This window comes from Macaca mulatta, chromosome 19 (genome assembly GCF_049350105.2).
Source record: "Macaca mulatta isolate MMU2019108-1 chromosome 19, T2T-MMU8v2.0, whole genome shotgun sequence".
Classification (NCBI taxonomy): domain Eukaryota; kingdom Metazoa; phylum Chordata; class Mammalia; order Primates; family Cercopithecidae; genus Macaca; species Macaca mulatta.
Window position 1 is genome coordinate 46,540,253 of NC_133424.1, and position 20,750 is coordinate 46,561,002.

General features: G+C 56.4%; 3 protein-coding genes across 16 annotated transcripts in view; 2 read left to right on the forward strand and 1 right to left on the reverse strand.

Moving 5' to 3' along the window:
- Positions 1 to 467, reverse strand: part of LOC144337408 (protein FAM187B-like) — a 36,307-nt gene extending 35,840 nt beyond the window's left edge. Inside the window, exon 1 of one of the 3 annotated variants that reach the window (XM_077982217.1) lies at positions 318 to 467. The gene's annotated coding sequence lies outside the window, so the exon portion shown is untranslated. Of the gene's footprint in view, positions 1 to 288 lie in introns of all 3 variants that reach the window. The other 2 variants (XM_077982220.1, XM_077982216.1) reach the window with 2 other exon arrangements.
- On the forward strand, positions 120 to 11,782 carry USF2 (upstream transcription factor 2, c-fos interacting). 12 transcript variants are annotated; one of them, XR_013410488.1, is made up of 12 exons: positions 959 to 1,160; positions 1,432 to 1,478; positions 1,567 to 1,685; positions 1,809 to 2,009; positions 2,441 to 2,591; positions 2,714 to 2,801; positions 3,071 to 3,129; positions 5,746 to 5,930; positions 6,255 to 6,370; positions 10,658 to 10,752; positions 10,906 to 11,034; positions 11,127 to 11,782. XR_013410488.1 is itself a non-coding variant. In XM_077982198.1 (11 exons), the coding sequence occupies exons 1-10, from the start codon at positions 1,099 to 1,101 to the stop codon at positions 11,024 to 11,026; spliced, it is 1,128 nt and encodes a 375-aa protein (XP_077838324.1). In that variant the 5' UTR covers positions 959 to 1,098; the 3' UTR covers positions 11,027 to 11,034; positions 11,127 to 11,782. The 12 variants fall into 12 exon arrangements, 10 of the variants coding, with proteins under 10 accessions (XP_077838324.1, XP_077838326.1, XP_014979155.1 ...); XM_077982198.1 differs by lacking the exon at positions 6,255 to 6,370; XM_077982200.1 differs by lacking the exon at positions 6,255 to 6,370 and having other exon boundaries at positions 1,809 to 1,928.
- Positions 11,783 to 14,391: 2,609 nt separating this feature from the next.
- HAMP (hepcidin antimicrobial peptide) lies at positions 14,392 to 17,081 on the forward strand. The gene is made up of 3 exons (XM_015123671.3): positions 14,392 to 14,641; positions 16,727 to 16,786; positions 16,876 to 17,081. Exons 1-3 carry the CDS (start codon positions 14,552 to 14,554, stop codon positions 16,978 to 16,980), a joined length of 255 nt encoding a protein of 84 aa, XP_014979157.1. The 5' UTR covers positions 14,392 to 14,551; the 3' UTR covers positions 16,981 to 17,081.
- Positions 17,082 to 20,750: the final 3,669 nt, after the last annotated feature.

Consider the following 20,750-nt stretch of genomic DNA (forward strand, 5'->3'; position numbering starts at 1 on the left):
GGACTGCTCCCGTGTGTGTCTGTAAACCCCGCGTCCCGGGGGCGCCGGAGTCCCGGGCCGGGAAGGAGAGACCCAGCCTGGCCCGGCCCGCGCCCGCGCCCGCGCCGCCGGCCGGAGAACGTGCCCCGCCGCGCAGCCGCCGCCCGCCTGCGTGCGCGCCCCAGCCCCGCCCAGGCGTGCGCATGCGCCCCGGTCCTCCGCCTTCGCGCTCCGCAGGCCGACTGCCGGGAGCGCGCGCGCGCGCCCCTCTCCCATTCCAGCCCATCCCCCCACCCCCCACCGACCTACTTTACTGTCTCCAAACTCAGGCAGCCCACCTGGCCCCCGGCGACCCGAGCCCCTGCTCCGGGTTCCCCGACGTTCCATCCGGACCCTCGTTTCACCCGGGCGGCGCGCGGCGACCTCGCGCCCCGCGGAGCCCCGGGCCTGCGCGCGCCCGCCCGCCCCCGGAGACAGCCAGCGCGCGCGCTCCCGGGCCGCCTCCCCCAGCGCGCGTCCGCCCCGGGCTCGCGCCTCCGCCGCCGCCGCCGCCGCCGCCGCGCGCGCGCAGCTCAAGTAAAGGAGGAAAAAAAAAAGGGGGAAAAATAGAAAGCGGCGGCGGCTGCAGCAGCGATCCGCCGCCGGACTGGGCCAGGCCGGGCGGCGGCTGCGCGAGCCGGCGATCCAGGGCACCGGCGGCGGCCAGCCAGGGCGGGCCGTGTTCAAAAAAAAAAGTCGCGGCGGCGGCGGCTGCTCAGGGAAGGAGGCCCGAGGGCCGCGTGCAGCGGGCGGGCGGGCGGGCGGGCTGGGGGCGGCCGCGCGGCGTCCCGGAGCCTCGGGCCGCCCGGAGCCGGCGGGCGGGTGGAGGCGGAGGCGGCGGCGGCTGCAGCGGCTGCAGGAGCGGCGGCGGCTGCGGCGGCGGCATCTCCTCCTCACATGACCCCACTGTTTGTCCCCGTGATCAGCGCGAGCGGCTCCCGTATCTCCTCCGTCCCCTCCTGCCGCGCGGCGTGAGCGCCGGGCTCCGGGCCCCCCCGGCCGCCCGCCCCCTCCCCTCCCTCCCTCCCCTCCCCTCCCCTCCCCCCCGGGCCCCGCGCCCCCCCCGCCCCCGCCCCCCCCATGGACATGCTGGACCCGGGTCTGGATCCCGCTGCCTCGGCTACCGCTGCTGCCGCCGCCAGGTAAGATCCCCGGCCTGGCCGTGCCCCCGCGCCCCGGCCCCGGCCCCGCGGCCTGCAGGCCGGGGCCGCCATGATCCCGAGCGGCCGCGGGCCCGGCTCAAAATGGAGGCCGCCGAGGCGGGGGGGGACCCGGCGTCTCCCGCCCCCAGACCCCGGCCCCGGCAGCGCCCCCGGCCTCAGGCGCAGCCGGGAGGGACGGGGGCCCTGCAGCTGGGCACGGGGGCGGGGGCGCGAGCCGCGCTCATCCCGCTCCCTCCTGTGCCCCCGGCAGCCACGACAAGGGACCCGAGGCGGAGGAGGGTGTCGAGCTGCAGGAAGGTGAGTGTTTGCGGGGCCGGCCGCGCCCGGGGAGGGCTGGGGGCGCCCGGCGCGGCCGTGATCGTGCCCCGACCCTCCTCGGCCCCAGGCGGGGACGGCCCAGGAGCGGAGGAGCAGACAGCGGTGGCCATCACCAGCGTCCAGCAGGCGGCGTTCGGCGACCACAACATCCAGTACCAGTTCCGCACAGAGACAAATGGAGGACAGGTGAGCTGCGGGCCGCGAGGGCGGGCGAGCGAGCGAGCGAGCGAGCAGGCGGGCGGGCGGGCGCGCCGGGAAGGCTCGGACCTGGCCCCAGCGCCGGCCTCGCCGCTCTGCCGCCCCCTGCAGGTGACATACCGCGTAGTCCAGGTGACTGATGGTCAGCTGGACGGCCAGGGCGACACGACTGGCGCCGTCAGCGTCGTGTCCACCGCTGCCTTCGCGGGGGGGCAGCAGGCTGTGACCCAGGTGGGTGTGGACGGGGCAGCCCAGCGCCCGGGCCCCGCCGCTGCCTCTGTGCCCCCAGGTCCTGCAGCGCCCTTCCCGCTGGTAGGTGCCCTGCCACCCCTGGACGGGGGGTGGAGAGGGGACACTGGCTCTGCTCTTGGGGATCCCCGGGGGTGGGGCAGGTGTCGCCCAGGAGATGCTGCCTTCAAGCCTCAGGCTGCATGGGGTCAGATTCCTCTTGTGCACCTTGAAACCTGGGGATGGTGCTCTTGGAATTTTTTTTTTCTGCAAAATGGGAATGATGTGTCTAAGAGGAAAGTTTCTTAGAGTGCAAAACGGATTGGCTCAGCAAGTGATCGCTGACCTCCTGCCATGTTCCAGGGCTGTCTGAGACACAGGACAGAATGCTACTCGCAGAAGGAGTCCCCACTCCTGTTAATTGCGGAGAATGCAGTAAACCCCGAGCACAGCAATGAGGGGACCGGATAGAGGAACAGAGAAAGCTAAGGGTAGTCTCTGTCCTCCTACTACAGGCTGTGATCCAAAATCCCTTCAGCAATGGTGGCAGCCCTGCGGCCGAGGCTGTCAGCGGGGAGGCACGATTTGCCTATTTCCCAGCGTCCAGTGTGGGAGATACTACGGCTGTGTCCGTACAGACCACAGACCAGAGCTTGCAGGCTGGAGGTGAGGAGAGGAAGAAGCCAGGTTGGCAGGTCGGGGAGGCAGCGGGCCCAGCAGGGAGGGAAGCCCCTGCAACCAGTTCTGACTTCACCCTGTCTTGCCACTAACCCCCACTATCCCTGCAGGCCAGTTCTACGTCATGATGACGCCCCAGGATGTGCTTCAGACAGGAACACAGAGGACGATCGCCCCCCGGACACACCCCTACTCTCCGTATGTGCAGGGGACACCAGGCGGGCCTGGCATTGGAACTGAAGGGAGGGGTTTCTGGAGTAGAAGCTGGGCAGTTAGCATGAAGCGGGCACATGGTGTAATTTTTTTTCTTTGCCTGTTTCTGCTTCTTTAGTGCACATAAAGTATCATCTCATTTCTGCACACGGATTTACCTGAAAAAGATAATTTTTTAAGTCTAATACTTAACAAATGCTTGGGCAAACAAATCTGTGATAATACATGCCCCTTTTTTTTCCCTCCTTTTCTAGAAAAATTGATGGAACCAGAACACCCCGAGATGAGAGGAGAAGAGCCCAGCACAATGAAGGTGAGGACAAGGTGTGGCTCCGGGTCCCCCCCGACCACCGCCCTCACAGGCTCAGCCAGCCCCGGGGTGTGGAGTGACAGAGAGGGAAGCCACTCCTGGCAGGCCACAAGTGCTCCAGAGGGCTTTGCTGGACGCTGTAAAGGTAGAAAGTGAGCAACGAGGGGAGAGTACAGTGTCAGAAATAGAGGGACAGGGAGTGTGAACTGGAACTGGCCATGTGTTGACTCGGCTGGTGATCTTGAATTCATGGCCCACATCTAAGATGGTGGATTTCATGTTCCCATATGGATTGCCTGCCCCACTTGAAAATTGGGGCTGACCAGGCTCACCTGAGCTGACCTTTCCACGTGGCAGCTGTCATGCTCACATCCCTCATTCCCATGCCTGCCTGGCCTCCAGAAGTAGGTCTGTTCCCCCAGGGAGCACATCTGAGGCAGAAACTGCATGAAGCTCTGCCTCTGGCTGCCTAAGGCCGGAGCATCCTGCCCTTTCCAGAAACACCAAGTCTCACCTCAGGTCATTTGGCCTTCGACACTGTCCCCTCACCACCACCCCGCCTGTCAGTAGCCACTGTAGTGGGCACAGCAGCATGCAAGTGCCAGGGGAGTGCTTATACCCAAACAACCATCATTCAACAAATATTTACTGCCCATGGGTTCTGGGCCGAGCGGCACAAGCCCTGTGCCAGGTCTGGAGTCTGGCCTGGAGCGTTGGGGAGGCTCGAAGGCCGGCGGGCTCATGTCTCACGGGTCTCATGGGACATTGATGGGGAGTGGGCTGGGGTGAGGCTTCCCCAGGGAGAGGGGAGTTTGGGTCAGGTTACTTTGTGGGGTGCTGGTTTGGTTGTGGGAGAAGTTCCATCTGGAATGCCTCAGGAGGGAAGATCGGGGAAGATCAGGAAGGCCTTAAATGCCTGAGTGAGGCGCTGAATCTCAGTCCTAACGGTGGCCATGGGGCTGGGGTCTGTGGCCCAGGTCGTTGTGTTCTGAGCAGTTCCTCTCTGAGCTCAGGCATTCATTCAGCGTGTGCATACTACGGCCAGCCCCCGTTTTGCGTCTTCAGATACGGCAGTGCAGCAGGTAATAGGCCAGACGAGGTCTCAGCTCTCTGTGCGTGTTCTGGTGGGAGAGATGGGAGTCATACACAGCCAAAGCAGGCATCAGGCAGCACAGGCAGTCACAGGCAGGAGAGGAAAGCTGGGGAAGGAGGTGGCGGGTGATGGCGGCATGGCACTGTGCTCTGAAGGGCTCTTCGAGAGGTGACATTGAAGCAGAGTCCTGAAGGGACCTGAGGGAAGGGGCCTGTTGAGAACCTCAGGAGAGTGCTGGGCAGAGGGAAGAGCTAGGACACAGGCCAGGCCCTGAACCGGGACCGCCGTGGTGTGTCTGCAGAAGAGCAGAATTCAGGAAAAGAAAGAGGAAGTCGGCGCAGTGGAGGGGGCTGCCCAGGCCAGATGGTGGAGGACCTTGGAAGAAGTCCCTAGTGTGGCTGTCTGGACTCCTGTGGTTTTATTCCAGGGTGATGAGAAGCCAGCGGAGGGGTTTGTGCGTGGAGGCTGCTGGCAAGGGTGGTGGGAAGAGGCTGGGAGATAGGACACCACTCGGGTGTCAGGCCTGAGACAGGGCAGGGGTTGAGGGGAATGGGGGGAGGACTCCATGGCTGGAGAGTCAGGATTTCGTGCTGAACTCCCCTCCATGCTTGGAAGGGAAGGGGTGCATTTGAGCTTGGTTTTGGGATGCAGTGAGTTTGAGGGGCCCCCAGAGCAGCCCCCACGCTACCACTTACCTATGGTGGGGCATCAGGGTGGTTCTTAATCTCCGTGTCTGTCTCCCCTCTGTGAAATGCTGGAAGCACGGCTGCCTCCGACACCTGGTGGGGATGCAGTGAGTCGAGGTGGCCACACAGGCTGAGGAGAGGACTCGGGACCCTCCCACCCCACTCTCACCCCTGCCTCTCCCTCGGTTAATGTGACTCCAGGCAGTCTTGAGACTTTCTGTCCTTGTGAAGCAGTCTTCGTCACCTGCCCAGTTTTCCAGCCCCATCCTGTCTGCTTTCCCGACTTGCAGAGTATCTGCCCGATCTGCTCATCCTCCCAGTACCCTCGGCCGTCTGGCTCATGGCTCTACCAAAGCAGCTCCACTCAGGTCACCCATGGTGACCCCATTGCCACATCAGCTGGCCTCCTTTGCTGTCTGGGCTCCAAGGATCTGACGCTGCCTGCTTCCCTCTGTTCCTTTCTGGAATCTTCCTTTCCTGCACCCTCTCTGATTCTCCTGTGATCTTTGCCTCTCCTGCCCCACTGTTAACAATGAAATTTCCAGGGCTCTCCCCGTTCCAAGTGAGTAGGTGGGGGTGCCGGGAATCTGTGTTTTCCATCAGCTCTTCAGGTGATTTGTCATAGTGGACAAGTTGAGAAACTGCTTTAGCTGCGAGTGTTTCTTTTGTTTTTGAGAAGGGGGTCTCACTCTGTCACCCAGGCTGGAGTACAGTGGCACAATCACAGCTCACTGCAGCCTTGACCTCCCAGGCTCAAGCAATCCTCCCACCTCAGGCTTCTTGAGTGGCTGGGACCACAGGCAGGTGCCATCACATGGGGTCATTTTTTTTTATCTGTAGAGTGGAGGTCTTGCTATGCTGCCCAGGCTCGTCTTGAACTTCTGGCCTCAGGCAGTCCTCCAGCCTTGGCTACAGGCCTGAGCTGCCACGCCCAGTCTTGCTGGTGTTTCATAAGGTCCAGCCCCTCTTCCGTCGGCCTCAGGTGTATGATGTGTGAGGCCCAGCGACAGGCTTGGAAGCTCTTGGTCAGTATCCCCCAAACTCCGTTCCCACTTGTAGGTGTTCCTCTTCCTTCTTGGTTCCAGAAGAGTGTGTGACTCACAAAAAGTTGAGGACTGTTCCTTGATGTCCTCCCAGGCTTTGCCCACCACCTGGCTCCTGGTAATGCAAGGAACTGTATTTCCATCCCATTCCATTCCTCTCACTGCAACTCCAGCCCCACATTCTGAACTACCCGTTCAAGATTTCCATCTTCGGACATCCCTGTAATGCCTCCAACTCAACTCGCCCAAAACAGAATGTGCCATCTCCCCTCTCCAAAGGCTCTCATGCAACATTCCTCTTTGCAGAGCAGCAAAAGCTACCCCTGTCACAACTGCCCAAGCCAGAAACTTAAGACCAGAGCCGCTTTCAGCCCTGCCCTCTTCTTCCCTTATGGCCACAAACCCCAAGTTTCTGTTCTATGGTGAGTTTCAGATCCGCTTCTCTCACTTCTTTTTCCCTCCTTCCCACCACTTCTTGGTACCGCAGGAGATCATCCCAGTGTCACAAACTCAAATGCCTGCAGGGGCCTGAGGGAGGGAGGTGCACTTGGCATGTTAGGAAGGGGTGTGTGGCTGGGCGTGGTGGCTTACACCTGGAATCCCAGCACTTTTGGGATTACATTTTGGCCAAGACAGGCGGATCACTTGAACCCAGGAGTTTGAGACCATCCTAGGCAATGTGGCAGAACCCTGTCTCTACCAAAAAAAATTTAAAAATTAGTCAGGCCTGGTGGTACATGCCTGTAACAATCCCAGCTACTTGGGAACCTGTGGTGGGAGGGTGACTTGAGCCCGGGAGATGGAGGTTGCAGTGAGCTGATTTTACACTCCAGCCTGAGCAACAGACCCAGACCCTGTCTCAGAAAAAAATAGGAAAGGGTGTGGGGGGCCCCCAATGATCTGGGGCACGTGTGTCCTGCCTGAAGGGTGGCCCTTGCCCAGTACCTTCCCCTTGCTGCCCTGTCAGAATCTAGGGCCACTGTTGTCAGAAACTCTGAGAAGCCAGAAATCGAGACTTCTATGTGAAATCTGATTTTTAGGTGCCAGATTGGATTGCTTCTTCCGTTTCATTGATTTCTGCTCTTAATGTTACTAATTCATGCTTCTGCTCACTTTGTTGTTTTGTTTGTTTTTTTGTTTTGAAACGGAATCTTGCTGTGTCACAGGGTGCAATCTCAGCTCATTGCAACCTCCGTTTCCGGGGTTCAAGTGATTCTCCTGCCCCAGCCTCCCAAGTAGCTGGGACTACAGGTGCCCGCTGTCACACCCAGCTAGTTTTTGTATTTTTAGTAGAGATGGGGTTTCACCATGTTGGCCAGGCTGATCTTGAACTCCTGGCCTCAGGTTATCCACCTGCCTGGGCCTCCCAAAGTGCCGGGATTACAGGAGTGAGCCGCTGCACCCGGCCCCTTCTACTCACTTTGGATTCAGTTTGCTAGGTTTTGTGCTTTGGCTCCCCTGGCATGACCCAACCCTGGCTTTTTAAGGTTTTTTTTTTTTTTTCAATTTTCTACTAAAATCTTTATTTTACAGGATTTATGTTTCACAGCAGGGATTGAGATGATTCTTAAGCTTTGTCTTTGCCTAACAGCATTTAGAGTTGCCAGTTCACTCCAACATCACTTTAGCTACATCCCACTGGGATGTGTTGTGTTTTTGTTATTCAGTTTAAAGTATTTTCCAATTTTCCTTGTGATTTATTCTTTGACCTTTCTGTTATTTGGAGGCAGATTGCTTAATTTCCAAGTATTTGTGGGTTTTCCAGATGTCTTTTTGTTACTGATTTTTAATTTCTGTCATGGTCAGAGAACATACTCTGTATGATTTCAGTTCCTTGAAATTTGATGAGACTTACCCGACGGGCCTGAATGTGTCCTAGCTTGGCGGAAGCTTCTGGGGCATTGATGAGGACAGGTGTCTGCTGCCGTCAGGCAGAATGTCCCCCCAGGTCAGTGAGGTCAGGCTGGTTAAGTGTTCAGGTTTTCTATTCTGATTTTGTTTGTTTGTGTACTTGTTCTACCAATCATTGAGAAGGATGTCTGTGTGTCTCACTATGTTTGTGGATTTGTCCATTTCTTTCTTCAGTCCTGGAAGGTTTCGCTTCTGAATTTTCTCTTTTTTTTTTTTTTTTTTTTTTTTGAGCCAGCGTCTCTCTCTGTCACCCAGGCTAGAGTGCAATTGGGTTCAAGCAATTCTCATGCCTCAGCCTCCCAAGTCCCTAGGATTATAGGCGCACACCACTATGCCTGGCTAATTTTTGTATTTCTAGTAGAGCCGGGGTTTCGCCATGTTGGCCAGGCTAGTTTCGAACTCCTGGCCTGATGTGATCCGCCCTCCCAAAGTGCTGGGATTACAGGCGTGAGCCACCCCGCCTAGCCTCTGAATTTTAAGTGTCCTATGGAGTTACTGAAGTGCTTCTGTGGAATGAACGTGGCCTTGGTCCTGTATTTCAAATGTGCCATGATGGTGTTCCGAAGCCACAGGCTGGGCAGCATCACCACCTGCTGAAGTCAGGGCCTAGACTCAAGGGCCTGGGCCTCTAGAGGAGGATCTGAAACTCACTATAGAACAGAGCACCCTGGTCCTGACGTGCGAGCAGACCACGCAAGGCCTTGACAACCGATCTTTACAACCTCTTCCCGCCCCTGCACACCTTGAAATGGTTTTCAAGCCAACATTTCTGGGATCTTCCCACCTGCCTGCCTTAGAGCCCTTCTCTCAGGAACCAGCCCAAATGTTTCCTGGATCTCTGAGGATTCGTCCCACCCCCATTCCCGTGCAGAGGCCATGGCTCGGCGCCTGGCGTTCCCGAGGCACTTTGTACCGTCTTCAGTGGTGACACAAATGCTATGGGATTAGTGCCACCTGCCCACAGTGGTGCTGCGGGTGCCAACGGGGCACAGTGGGGCTGCTTCCACCCTGGACCCCGGCCTGGCGGAGGGCCTGGCATACAGTAGGGCAGACAGTAGGTGTGTAAGAAGTAAACACGCGCTGGAGAGGATGTAGCTGCAGCCAGCGCCCAGCCCTTGAGAGGGCTGAGGGAAGGCAGAGGCCGAAACAAGGCCATCTGCCGAGTTCCTCCACGGACCCCTGGGCGAGGAGCGCTCTGCTGGGGACTGTGCCAGCGGTGTCTCCGGGCTTGGACTGTCAGCTCCGCTGCTGCTTTTGGCCAGAGTTCCCAAAGGCAGGTGTGGCTGTCTTTGGTGGGAGGGTTCGGCGCACCGTGATAGTAACAGGGGAGCAAGCACTCGCTGAACCCAGTGCAGGGCCTGGACCGTGCTCCATAGCGAGCTCTGATCTTCGGGTATTGGTTTTGGAGGAAAGAGGGAGCTCAAGGGTGGAAGAGGGGCCAGGGAATAGTGGTCACGGTGGGAGGAGGAAAGTCCATGTCATTCGGGGGATTTGTCACTCGGGCCTGAGTGGGAGGCACAGGAGGCAGGGAGAGGCCAGTCAGCGGCACACGGCCACAGCCCAGAGGGGTTTGCCGATGGGTGGGTTCAGCCTTCTCGAGGGAACGGCGGGGCCGGGGAGCAGCTGATCTCCGGGTGTGAGGGTAATGGGCAGGCTGTGGCCCACCCCTCCTTCTCAGGCTCACTGGACCCCAGGCTGGTATCCCATCACCATTATCCAAGGCTTTGAAAAGATTCCCGGCCTTCCTGCCGCTTCCGCCCTAGCTATAGGCTTTGTTCCCCGCCGCCAATGCCACAGACAGCATGGGCCACCCTGGCAGGGGGCTGGGGTTCCGTGGGGTAGGAAATGGGGGTAGCTGAGCGTTCTTTCCTGTCCCCACGGTGCCTGGTGCTGGGGCTTGGCAGGCGGTGAAGGGTTGGGACAGCCTGGCTTTAGCAGGCCCTGGGTCAGGGGTCTCAGGCTCCGTGGCACACAGACCCCAGGCAGGTATCAGGACGGCATGTGGCCAGAGACAGGCTTGTGCTCTGTCTGGGGACAGCTGCTACCCGGCCGACACAGTTGGCGTGAGATTGTGGAGTTTTATGGAGTAAAATCACAAATCTGGGTTTTTTAAGTAAAATCTTCTATGAGTTGCCATCTCTGGCCTTCCACATAGGGTTTGTGTCTTTCCTGGCCTTGTGGGCCAGGCCTGGGAACTGCAAATACCAGTTGGGATCTGCCATTACCCTGTGGAAGGATTTTAAGCAGGGGTGAAACATGGTCAGACTTGGAATTAGAGATGAGTTAAAAAACAAAATCACAGTGCCCAGAGTCTCTGGGGAGACTGGAGAATCCAGTGCAGGGGCCACGGGAGCCAGTGAGGGGCACTAGTCCTGCGAAGAGCGGCTCTGCCCATCCCTGCCTCCCAGTACGTGCCCACTGTGACCAGAGCTCCATTTCTCAAAAGAAGCCAGTGACGCCAATTACCATGAGATATTTCCTTATTCTTAACTGTCGATTCAAATTTGTACAAGTGTGACGGGGCAGGCCCGTAAAACGAACTCAAAGTGCCTGACCTTTGACGCCCGTCCTAAAAGCGTGTGTGGCACCGGAGGGCCCAGGTTTCTTTGTTCCTCTTGAGAAGCTGGGGTGGGGGCCGGCTGGGCTCAGGGTGCGGCCCCTCACTTCCCAGGGCTGTGGTCTCAGTGGGGCCTGCGCTGTGCCTGGGTGTCCTTGGGCTGAGCCTCTGCCCTGTGAGGACGGCCGCTCGGGCACGAGCCCTGTCAGCGAAGCCGTGGCTGTGGCTCTGTTTCCCGCAGTGGAGCGGAGGCGAAGGGACAAGATCAACAACTGGATCGTCCAGCTTTCGAAAATCATTCCAGACTGTAATGCAGACAACAGCAAGACGGGAGCGGTGAGCATCCCGGACCCTTAGTGGCTGCGGTGGGCCTGGCCCCCAACCCTTGCATGCAGAAAGTCCAACTGCCATGGGGCTCAGGAGTCTTCCCCGGGGTGGAGGCCAGTGGGTGGTGCCCGCCCTAAGGCTCCTGGTCCCCTCGCCCCCCAGAGTAAAGGAGGGATCCTGTCCAAGGCCTGCGATTACATCCGGGAGTTGCGCCAGACCAACCAGCGCATGCAAGAGACTTTCAAAGAGGCCGAGCGGCTGCAGATGGACAACGAGCTCCTGAGGCAGCAGGTGGGTGCAGGGCCTGGAGCGGGTCGGGGCCCAGGAGCCCCACATGCAAGGCGCTGGCCCTCAGCTTCCTTGTCCTCCGTCGTGTCCGCCAGATCGAGGAGCTGAAGAATGAGAACGCCCTGCTTCGAGCCCAGCTGCAGCAGCACAACCTGGAGATGGTGGGCGAGAGCACCCGGCAGTGACGCCCGCCGCCACCGTGCAGCCGCCGCCGCCCACGCCGGCCTCTGCTGCCCCTTTCCCCAGCCCTTAGCACAGAGAGGGACACACGCCCCTCCCCCAGCTGCGTTTTTTTATAGTAGATTTTTAACAAAAAACGGGGAGAAATAATGGATTTCTGTGGATACAGTGCCCACCGCCCTCCTCCACTTGGAAACGGTATCCTCCCTCCCCATCCATCTGTCTGTCGCCCTTCTCCCGGCCCTCACTAAGCCCCGGCACTTCTAGTGGTCTCACCTGGAGGCAAGAGGGAGGGGGACAGAGGCCCTTCCGCGTCCCGCTGCCTCCTGCTCTCTGGAGGTACTGAGACAGGGTGCTGATGGGAAGGAGGGGAGCCTTTGGGGGGCCACCCGGGGCCTGGACCTATGCAGGGAGGCCACGTCCCACCCCACCTCTTGTTTCTGGGTCCCTGCTCCCCTTTGGGTGTGTGTGTGTGTGTTTTAATTTTCTTTATGGAAAAATTGACAAAAAAAATAGAGAGAGAGAGGTATTTAACTGCAATAAACTGGCCCCATGTGGCCCCCGCCTTGTCTGCTTGTGTGTCTGTCCATCTCGGGAACAGGGAGGGGCTTGGGGTCTACAGAGCTCCACGCGGCATGGTTCCGCCGTTGTGCACATGGCTGTGTGCAGTCCCTGCCAGCTGCACCACCTGGTACCCAGTGGTTGGTTGGATGGATGAAGGAATTAGGGAATGAATGTCCCCTTTGAGGCCCTAGGCATGCATGAGGGTGTGGGGAGCTGGGGTCAAGGACATGTCCCATGTTGGAGGAGAGGCGGGGGTCTCCGTGTCAGCAGTTCTGAAAACACAACCAGCCCCTGGCCCTACTCTGCTGGGCTGAAGCCCTCCCCTCCGCACCAGCCAATAGTGGGGCCTGGCCTTGAGCCCCTCACCCCCAGGAAGGGCAGATGGCCAGGGCGCCAAGCTTGGCCCGTCAGCCTGTCGCCTTGCACCGAGGCTCTGGCGCCTGTGCTGTGACCCCTGCCCCTGCTGATGATGAAACCTGTCCTGAGCTGAGATGCAGTGATGCCTGGTAGGGCTGGGGGCTGCTGCCGAGTCCCCGGGTGAGCACGCCCCTATTCACTGGACCCTGCTGCATCCTGCAGCCCCCTTCAACTCCATCCACTCCCAGGAGCTGGGCCTGCCACTCTGCTCACCTTGTGGCGCTCCATGCTCTGCCTTTCCTCCCAAATGTCCTCCCCCCAATCGTCTCTTGCCTCAAGAGTCCTGTCTCTGTTTCCTAGCTATTCCCATCTGAGGCCATCTTTATTCGTTTAGTTTTTAGAGACAGGGTCTCACTCTGTCACCCAGGCTAGAGCGCAGTGGCGCACGATCACGGCTCACTGGAGCCTTGACCAACTACAGGTGCATAGCACCACAGTCAGGCTTTTGTACCGATGGGGTCGCGCTTTGTTCCCCAAGCTGTGACAAGAGGAACCTCCCACGTGGTGTGGATGAGGAGGCAGATGGCAGGGCCTGTCCATTTCTGTGCCTGAGTGGGCCTTGGCAGCGGTTCAGCAGTCAGGAAGAAGTGTTCACTCCTCGACAGCAACATCCCCAGGCTCTGGTGACTGGGCTGACACTGGATGGCCCTGGAATGAAAAGCAAAGTGGCAAAATGTCCAAGGGCCCATCTGGAACCAAGGTTTGTGGATCCCCTGGGCCGTGTGCACCCTGAGCTCGGCCTGGTAGTGGAAAGGAATGAAGGCACTGCAGTCAGGCCGCCTGGGTTCATCCCCCAGCTAGTGGTGTCCTAAGGAACCGGCTCCCCAAAAATGTCCCTGGCTTGTAGGGTTTGCCCATTTCCTGGTGTCAACACTCCCACCACTGCTGATTTCAGGGTACCGGCATGATGCCAGTGAATGAAGAGTTTCGAGATGTGCACGGTCTGCTCTGTTGAGCCAGTTCTAGCATGCCACTGTACCCTGCTGTGTTTTAGGGGAGATGGGGAAGCCTGGTGGGTAAGAGCAGAGGCCCTGGGTTCAGGCTGTCCAGGTCAGAATCCCAGCTCTACCTCTGCCTGGGCAAGCTTGGGCCATGCCCTGATCTCTGCCTTCAGTGCCTTTTCTGTAAAGTGAAGGAAATGAGTGTCCAACGTGGAGGAGGCTCCTGAAAGGGAGTGGGGTCTGGGGAGCCGAAGCCCCTGGGGTTGGGTGACCGAGAAGGCAGCCCCTGAACACAGAGCAGAGCTGAAGGTGGGGCAGCAAGTGCTGCTGGGAGAACAGGCGGCGCAGGCTAAGTTGGTGCAGAAGTGAGTCAACACACGTGCCATCGTATAAAATGTACTCATCAGACAGCAGATGTCAGCTATTCCTCTTACTGCTATTTTATGTTTTATAGACAGGGTCTCGCTCTGTCACCCAGGCTGGAGTGCAGTCACACGATCATAGCTCACTGCAGCCTCAACCTCCTGGGCTTAAGTGATCCTCCTGCCTCAGCCTCCCAAGTAGCTGGGACTACAGATGTGTGCCACCACGCCTGGCTAAATTTGTTTAAAAAATTTTTTTTGTGTAGAGATGGTGTCTCCCTACGTTTCCCAGGCTAGTCTTGAACTTCTGGGCTCAAGCGATCCTCCTGCCTCAGCCTCCCAAAGTGCTGGGATTACAGGCATGAGCCACCGCACTGGGCCATATTACTGCTGTCATTTATGGCCAAAAGTTTGCTCAAACATTTTCCAGTTACCAGAGACACGTCTCAAGGGTCTGACGCTGGGAAAACACCGCGTGCGGATCAGGGGCACACGCTGATGCTCGCCATGCTCAGGGCTATCCACTGTTCCCTGCCAGAACCTATACATGTGTGGTGAGAGCTTAAAGCAATGGATGCTTCCCCCAATATGCCGGACACTCCTGAGGAGCCTGGCAGCTGCTGGCCATGCCCTGTGTGCATGCAGGCGGTAGGGAAGTGGGTGAAGGAGAACGGAACCTTGATTCAGATCATCAAACTGCTTAACCGCTGAAGCAAAAGGGGTAACTTTTTCTCAATCAGCAGAATGACATCATGATGGCGAAAGGGCTCCCCAGATGGCTGGCGAGCAGTGTGTGTCTGTGACCCCGTCTGCCCCACCCCCTGAACACACCTCTGCCGGCTGAGGGTGACACAACCCTGTTCCCTGTCGCTCTGTTCCCGCTTATCTCTCCCGCCTTTTCGGCGCCACCACCTTCTTGGAAATGAGTCAGAGCAAAGGGGAGGGGGCCCAGACCACTGCCTCCCCTGGCAGGCCCCATAAAAGCGACTGTCACTGGGTCCCAGACACCAGAGCAAGCTCAAGACCTAGCAGTGGGACAGCCAGACAGACGGCACGATGGCACTGAGCTCCCAGATCTGGGCCACTTGCCTCCTCCTCCTTCTCCTCCTCGCCAGCCTGACCAGTGGCTCCGTTTTCCCACAACAGGTGAGAGCCCAGTGGCCTGGGTCCTTAGAAGGGCAGCAGGGATGGGAGAGCCAGGCCCCAGCCTAGGGCACTAGAGACACCCAAGCACTGAGTAGAGCTCAGGACAGCTCAGGGGGGCTGGCAGCTGAACAGGAACCAGGCCAGGCACGGTGGCTCATGCCCAGACCACTTAAGGTCAGTTTGAGACCAGCCTGGCCAGCATGGTAAAACCCCATCTCTACTAAAAATACAAAAGTTAGCCAGGCGTGGTGGCAGGTGCCTGTAATCCCAGCTACTCGGGAGACTGAGACAGGAGAATCACTTGAACCTGCGAGGTGGAGGTTGCAAAGTGAGCTGAGATTGCACCACTGCACTCCAGCCTGGCAACAGAGCAAGACTCCATCTCCAAAAAAGAACAGAAATCGATGAAGCACCAAGTGACAGGGATTGGAAGGTCCTAATTCTGTGGGTATCTACGAAGCCCTTACGCTGTGTGGAGTCTTATTCTAGACAGTGAGGACAAGGCTATGAACAAGGTAGATGAGAGAGGAGACCTCTCATCCTGGTCAGGGAATTCGTTAAAGACTGAGGAAAACATGAACAAATAATTGTGTCTAGTACATGCTATTCATGAATCACATAACAGACGGTGGTAGAGTGACCGTGATCCATTCGCCACACAGTAAAGTCACTTTTTTGGTTTGTTTTTTAGAGACAGGGTCATGCTCTGTTGCTGAGGTTGGAATGCAGTGATGCAGTCATAGCTCCCTGCAGCCTCGACCTCCTGTGCTCAAGCAATCCTCCCACCTCAGCTTCCCAAATAGCTGGGACAGCAGGCACATGCCACGGGTGGCGGGCCCACGGCACGGTCAAGGGGCTGGCAGTCAAGCAAGTGTTTCAGGAGAAAGTGACAGTTGGCCTTCGTCTTGGAGGGTGAGAGATGGAGGCAGCAGAGACCCGAGGAGAGGACGAACTGGCATAGCCCAGGGTCAGGCTGAGCAAGAGGAGATGGTGGGACTTGGGGATAAGGCCGAGGGGTGGGCAGAGTCCCAAAGTCTTGTGGGCAACCGTACAGACGCTGACTTTTCCTTGGAGTAAAGAGGAAGCCCCCATAGGCTTTTTTTTTTTTTTCTGATACAGGGTCTTGCTATGTCTTTCAGGCAGGCGTGCAATGGCATCATCTGGGCTCACTGCAACCTCCGCCTACCGTGTTCAAGCAATTCTCCTGCCTCAGCCCCCCAAGTAGCTGGGATTACAGGCACCCGCCACCACGCCCAGCTAATTTTTGTACTTTTAGTAGAGACAGGGTTTCACCATGTTGGCCAGACTGGTCTTGAACTCCTGAACTCAGGTGATCCTCCCATCTCGGCTTCCCAAAGTGCTAGGATCACAGGCGTGAGCCACTGCGCCCAGCCTCCTATAGGTTTTTTAAATGGAGAAAACCACAATCTCACTGGCCACGTTTTTTAAAAAATTAGTCTGCCAGTCGGGCACCATGGCTCACGCCTGCAATCCCAGAGTTTCAGGAGGCCAAGGTAGGAAGATCACTTGAGCCCAGGAGTTCGAGACCAGCTTCGGCAACACAACCAGACTCCATCTCTACACAAAATTTAAAAATTAGCCGGGTGTGGTGGCGTGCACCTGCTGTCCCAGCTACTCAGGAGGCTGAGGTGAGAGCATCGCTTGAGCATAGGAGGTCGAGGCTGCAGGGAGCTATGACTGTGCCACTGCACTTCAGTCTGAGCGACAGAGGGAGACTGTCTAAAAAACAAACAAAAAAAGTGACTCTGCTGTGTGGCAAATGGATTGAGGGGCAAGAATGCAGGGAGATGTGTTAGGAGGCTGGTACTGTCATCCAGGCAAGGGAAGATGATGTCCCAAAGAAGAGTAGGAGCTGTGGAAAGAGGAGGAGGCGGATCTGGGAGGTTTTTTTTTAGGAAGAGCCGCCCATGGGAAGGTGAGCAGAAGCAAGAAAGCAAGGCCCCTCCTAGGAGTCCAACTGAGCTCTGGGTTTAAACCACTTGGAGAGGAGCAGGTTGCTGGGAGCCAGTCTCAGAGGTCCGCCGGGCCCCCTGCCATCCTCAACACCCCCTTCTGCTTTCACAGACGGGACAACTTGCAGAGCTGCAACCTCAGGACAGAGCTGGAGCCAGGGCCAGCTGGACGGTGAGCACACCAGTGACGCCCTTCCCAGCCCCCTGCTCCCTCCGCATGCCCAGGTCGGTTCCCTGCTCACACTCCCTTCCTTCTCACAGCCCATGCTCCAGAGGCGAAGGAGGCGAGACACCCACTTCCCCATCTGCATTTTCTGCTGCGGCTGCTGTCATCGATCAAAGTGTGGGATGTGCTGCAGGACGTAGAACCTTCCTGCCCTGCCCCCATCCCCTCCCTTCCTTATTTATTCCTGCTGCCCCAGAACACAGGTCTTGGAATAAAACGGCTGATTCTTTTGTTTTCCAAACCAGAGTGTCTGTTGTCCTTTCTCTCTGCCAAGGGCCTGTGCTAAGAGCTTGTCCTGACCCTGCCTTGCAAGCGCCAGTGCTTGGTGGGTCATGTGGGGCTGGTGTGTCCTGGAAGTTGCCAGGAAAGTTGGTGAAGAAAATTCGTTTCTGTTCTCCCCCTTCATGTTGCAATAACGGGGGATGAAACTTAATGTTTCCTCTCCTTGAGATCTTCCTAAAACAGCCGTAGAAATCAGTGCCTATAAGGCAAGCTTGTTCCACCCGTGGGCCACATGCAGCCCAGGATGGCTTTGAATGCACCTAACACAAATTCGTAAACTTTCTTAAGGCATTATGATAATTTTTTGTGACTTTTTTTTGTTTTTCTCATCAGCTGTCATTAGTGTTAGTGTGTTTTACATGTGGCCCAAGACAATTCTTCTTCCGGTGTGGCTCAGGGAAGCCAAAACATTGGACACTACTATAAAGGTTCTCAAAGTAAGATCCGGGGACTCCTTTTGTAGGGCTCCTGAAGGTGGAAACTACTAAGACATTTTTTTTTTCTTTTTTTTTTTTTTTGGAGGCAGAGTCTCTGTCACCCAGGCTGGAGTGCAGTGGCACGATCTTGGCTCACTGCAACCTCCACCTCCTGGGTTCAAGCGATTCCCCTGCCTTAGCCTCCTGAATAGCTGGGACTACAGGCATGCGCCACCAAGCCCGGCTAATTTTTGTATTTTTAGTAGAGATGGGATTTTACCATGTTGTCCAGGCTGGTCTTGAACTCCTGACCTCAAGTGATCCACCCATCTCAGTCTCCCAAAGTGCTGAGATTACAAGCGTGAGCCACCACGCCCGGCCTACAAAGATGTTTATTTGCCTTTTTCACCGTGGTTCTCTCATGAGTATACAATGGAGTTTCCAGGAGGCTCCGTGACACCTGATGGCATCATCACCAGATGGCTAATGGATTGTGTGCTGGTGTATCTCATGCTTTTAAATGTCCCAGTTTCTAGCCCAATGCGGTTACATGGTCCCAGCTACTCAGGAGGCTGAGGTGGGAGGATCGCTAAAGACTGGGAGTTCCAGAAGAAGACTCGGTGTCAAAAAAGAAAAAAGTCGGGCAACCAAAGTGAGAGTGATACAGCTTTTAAGAATGGGAGGAGACAGGGACAGTGATTCATGCCTACAGCACTTTGGGTGGCTGAGGCAGGTGGATCACTTGAGGTCAGGAGTTCAAGACCAGCCTGGCCAACATGGTGAAACACCATCTCTACAAAAATTAGCCAGGCATGGTGGCATGTGCCTATAATCCCAGCTAGTCAGGAGGCTGAGGCAGGAGAATCACTTGAACCCTGGAGGTGGAGGTTACAGTGAGCCAAGATAGCACTGCTGCACTTCAGCCTGGGTGATGGAGTGAGACCCTGTCTCAAAAAAAATAAATAAATAAATTAAAAAAATAAAAGAAAGAAAGAAAGAAAAAAAAAAAAAAAGAATGGGCAGGAACTCAGTGTCTTGTGGAGGTGAACCATATTCCTATATGTTTCACGTGCAAAGTGCGCCCTTCCTGGAAGAATACAACTTAAGATGCTCTCATGTAACAATCCCCTGTATCTCGCTCATTCACTACACCTGGATGGCCTCTGAAGGCCGTGGCCCTCACACCTTTCCGTCTTAGGACCCCTTTACGTTGTGAGAAATTATTGAGGACTCCAAAAAGCTCTTGTTGAAGTGGGCTATATCTCTAGTTGCCTGATGTATTAGAAACTGAAACTGGGAAAATATTTCTATTATTTATTTATTTATTTATTTTCGAGACAGGGTCTCACTCTGTCGCCCAGGCTGGAGTGCAGTGGTGCGATCTCGGCTCACTGCAACCTCCACCTCCCAGTTTCAAGTGGTTCTCCTGCCTCGGCCTCCTGAATAGCTGGGACTACAGGCGCCCGCCACCTTGCCTGGCTAATTTTCATGTTTTGAGTAGACACGGGGTTTCACCATGTTGGCCAAGCTGGTCTTAAATGCCTAACCTCAAGTGATCCACCCGCCTCGGCCACTCAAAGTGTTGTGATTACAGGCGTGAGCCACTGTGCCCAGCCCGCCCACATTTGATAGAAACAGAGATAGGAGCTGTATTTCACCGTCTTCTTAGCTCCTAGGAAGCAACAGCTCTCACTTGATGGTAAAGGGCATTGGTCATTCAGCCTCAATGTTGGGTGTGGGCAGAGAGTGGGAAGGCCCAGGCTTGGCGGGAGAGGGCTCCAAGACACGGCCGCCGCGCCCAAGGCAGGCAAACCTGGCTAGAGCTTCTGATTTCGTCAAGAGAAGGTGGGAATTCCTATTTTTATTTGCGATTTCTTGCTTTTACAGTATTGGCAACGGAGCAAAGGAATTTGTCTTTTTACATTAACATTCTGTGAGCCAAACTAAGCCCAGCTGGGAGCCAAATGAGTCCCGGTGCACCACCAACGTCTGCCTTCGCTTTGGAATCCACGGAGGCTTGTCCTCTGGGAGGGGAGGTTAGGGAGAGGGGAGTTGTGGTGAGCTTGGCTTCTTATTAGCTATAACATCATGCATGCATCTTCTTCGTATCCGGAGCTCCACCTCCTCATCCGTATTTTTTATTTTATTTTTTTAGTCTGGGTCTTGCTCCATAGCCCAGGTTGAAGTGTAATGGTGTGATCATGGCTCACTGCAGCCTTGACCTCCTGGGCTCAAGCAATCCTCCCACCTCTGCCTCCTGAGTAGCTGGGACCACAGGTGCCTATCGCCACACCCCGCTAAAGTTTTGTATTTTGTGTAGAGATGTGGATCTGGCTGTGTTGCCCAGGTGGGTCTCAAACTCATGGCCTCAAATGATCCTCCCACTTCAGCCTCCCAAAATGCTGGGACTACAGGTGAGATCCGCCATGCCTGGCCTCTCCTTACCTTTAAAAGAACAGAAGCCCTGGGCGCAGTGGCTCACGCCTGTAATCCCAGCACTTTGGGAGGCTGAGGCAGGTGGATCACCTGAGGTCAGGAGTTTGAGACCAGCCTGGCCAACATGGTGAAACCCCATCTCTACTGAAAATACAAAAATTAGCCGGGCGTGTTGGCACACACCTAAAAATAATCTCAGCTACTCAGGAGGCTGAGGCAGGAGAATCACTTGAACCCGGGAGGCAGAGGTTGCACTGAGCCAAGATCATGCCACTGCACTCCAGCCTGGGTGACAGAACGAGACTCCATCTCAAAAACAAAAACAAAAACAAAAACAAAAAACAAAAAAAAAAACACAGAAGCGTCTGTACAGGACTTAGCTTATCTGGCTCTAGAGTTGCTCAACAAAGGGGATGAGTGTGAAATTGCTTTGGAAACTGTCCAGTGCTTCCTCAATGTAAAGGATTCATATTGACAGGGGATGGTGGAGGCCTCCCTCCTGGTTGGTGGGAAACCCGAAATCAGGAATTACACTTAATGACATGGGGTGCTCTTCTCTCCCGAGCAAGCAGTTCTCTGGGGTGGTCCTAGAGAGACGGGAGAACATATAAAGCAGAGATACTCAAACTTCAGCGTGCTCAAAATCTCCTGGAGGGCCTGTAAAAATGCAGATGGGGCCAGGTGCAGTGGCTCAAGCCTGTAATCCCAGCACTTTAGGAAGCTGAGGCTGGAGGATCACTTGAGGCCAGGAGTTCGAGACCAGCCTGGCCAACACG

Coding starts and splice junctions, on each gene's coding strand:
- USF2 (XM_077982198.1), top strand. CDS start 1,099: ATGGACATGCTGGACCCGGGTCTGGATCCCGCTGCCTCGGCTACCGCT. Junction 1,479..1,566: donor GGGTGTCGAGCTGCAGGAAG/GTGAGTGTTTGC, acceptor CCTCGGCCCCAG/GCGGGGACGGCCCAGGAGCG. Junction 2,010..2,440: donor CTGCAGCGCCCTTCCCGCTG/GTAGGTGCCCTG, acceptor CTCCTACTACAG/GCTGTGATCCAAAATCCCTT.
- HAMP (XM_015123671.3), top strand. CDS start 14,552: ATGGCACTGAGCTCCCAGATCTGGGCCACTTGCCTCCTCCTCCTTCTC. Junction 14,642..16,726: donor GCTCCGTTTTCCCACAACAG/GTGAGAGCCCAG, acceptor CTGCTTTCACAG/ACGGGACAACTTGCAGAGCT. Junction 16,787..16,875: donor GAGCCAGGGCCAGCTGGACG/GTGAGCACACCA, acceptor TCCTTCTCACAG/CCCATGCTCCAGAGGCGAAG.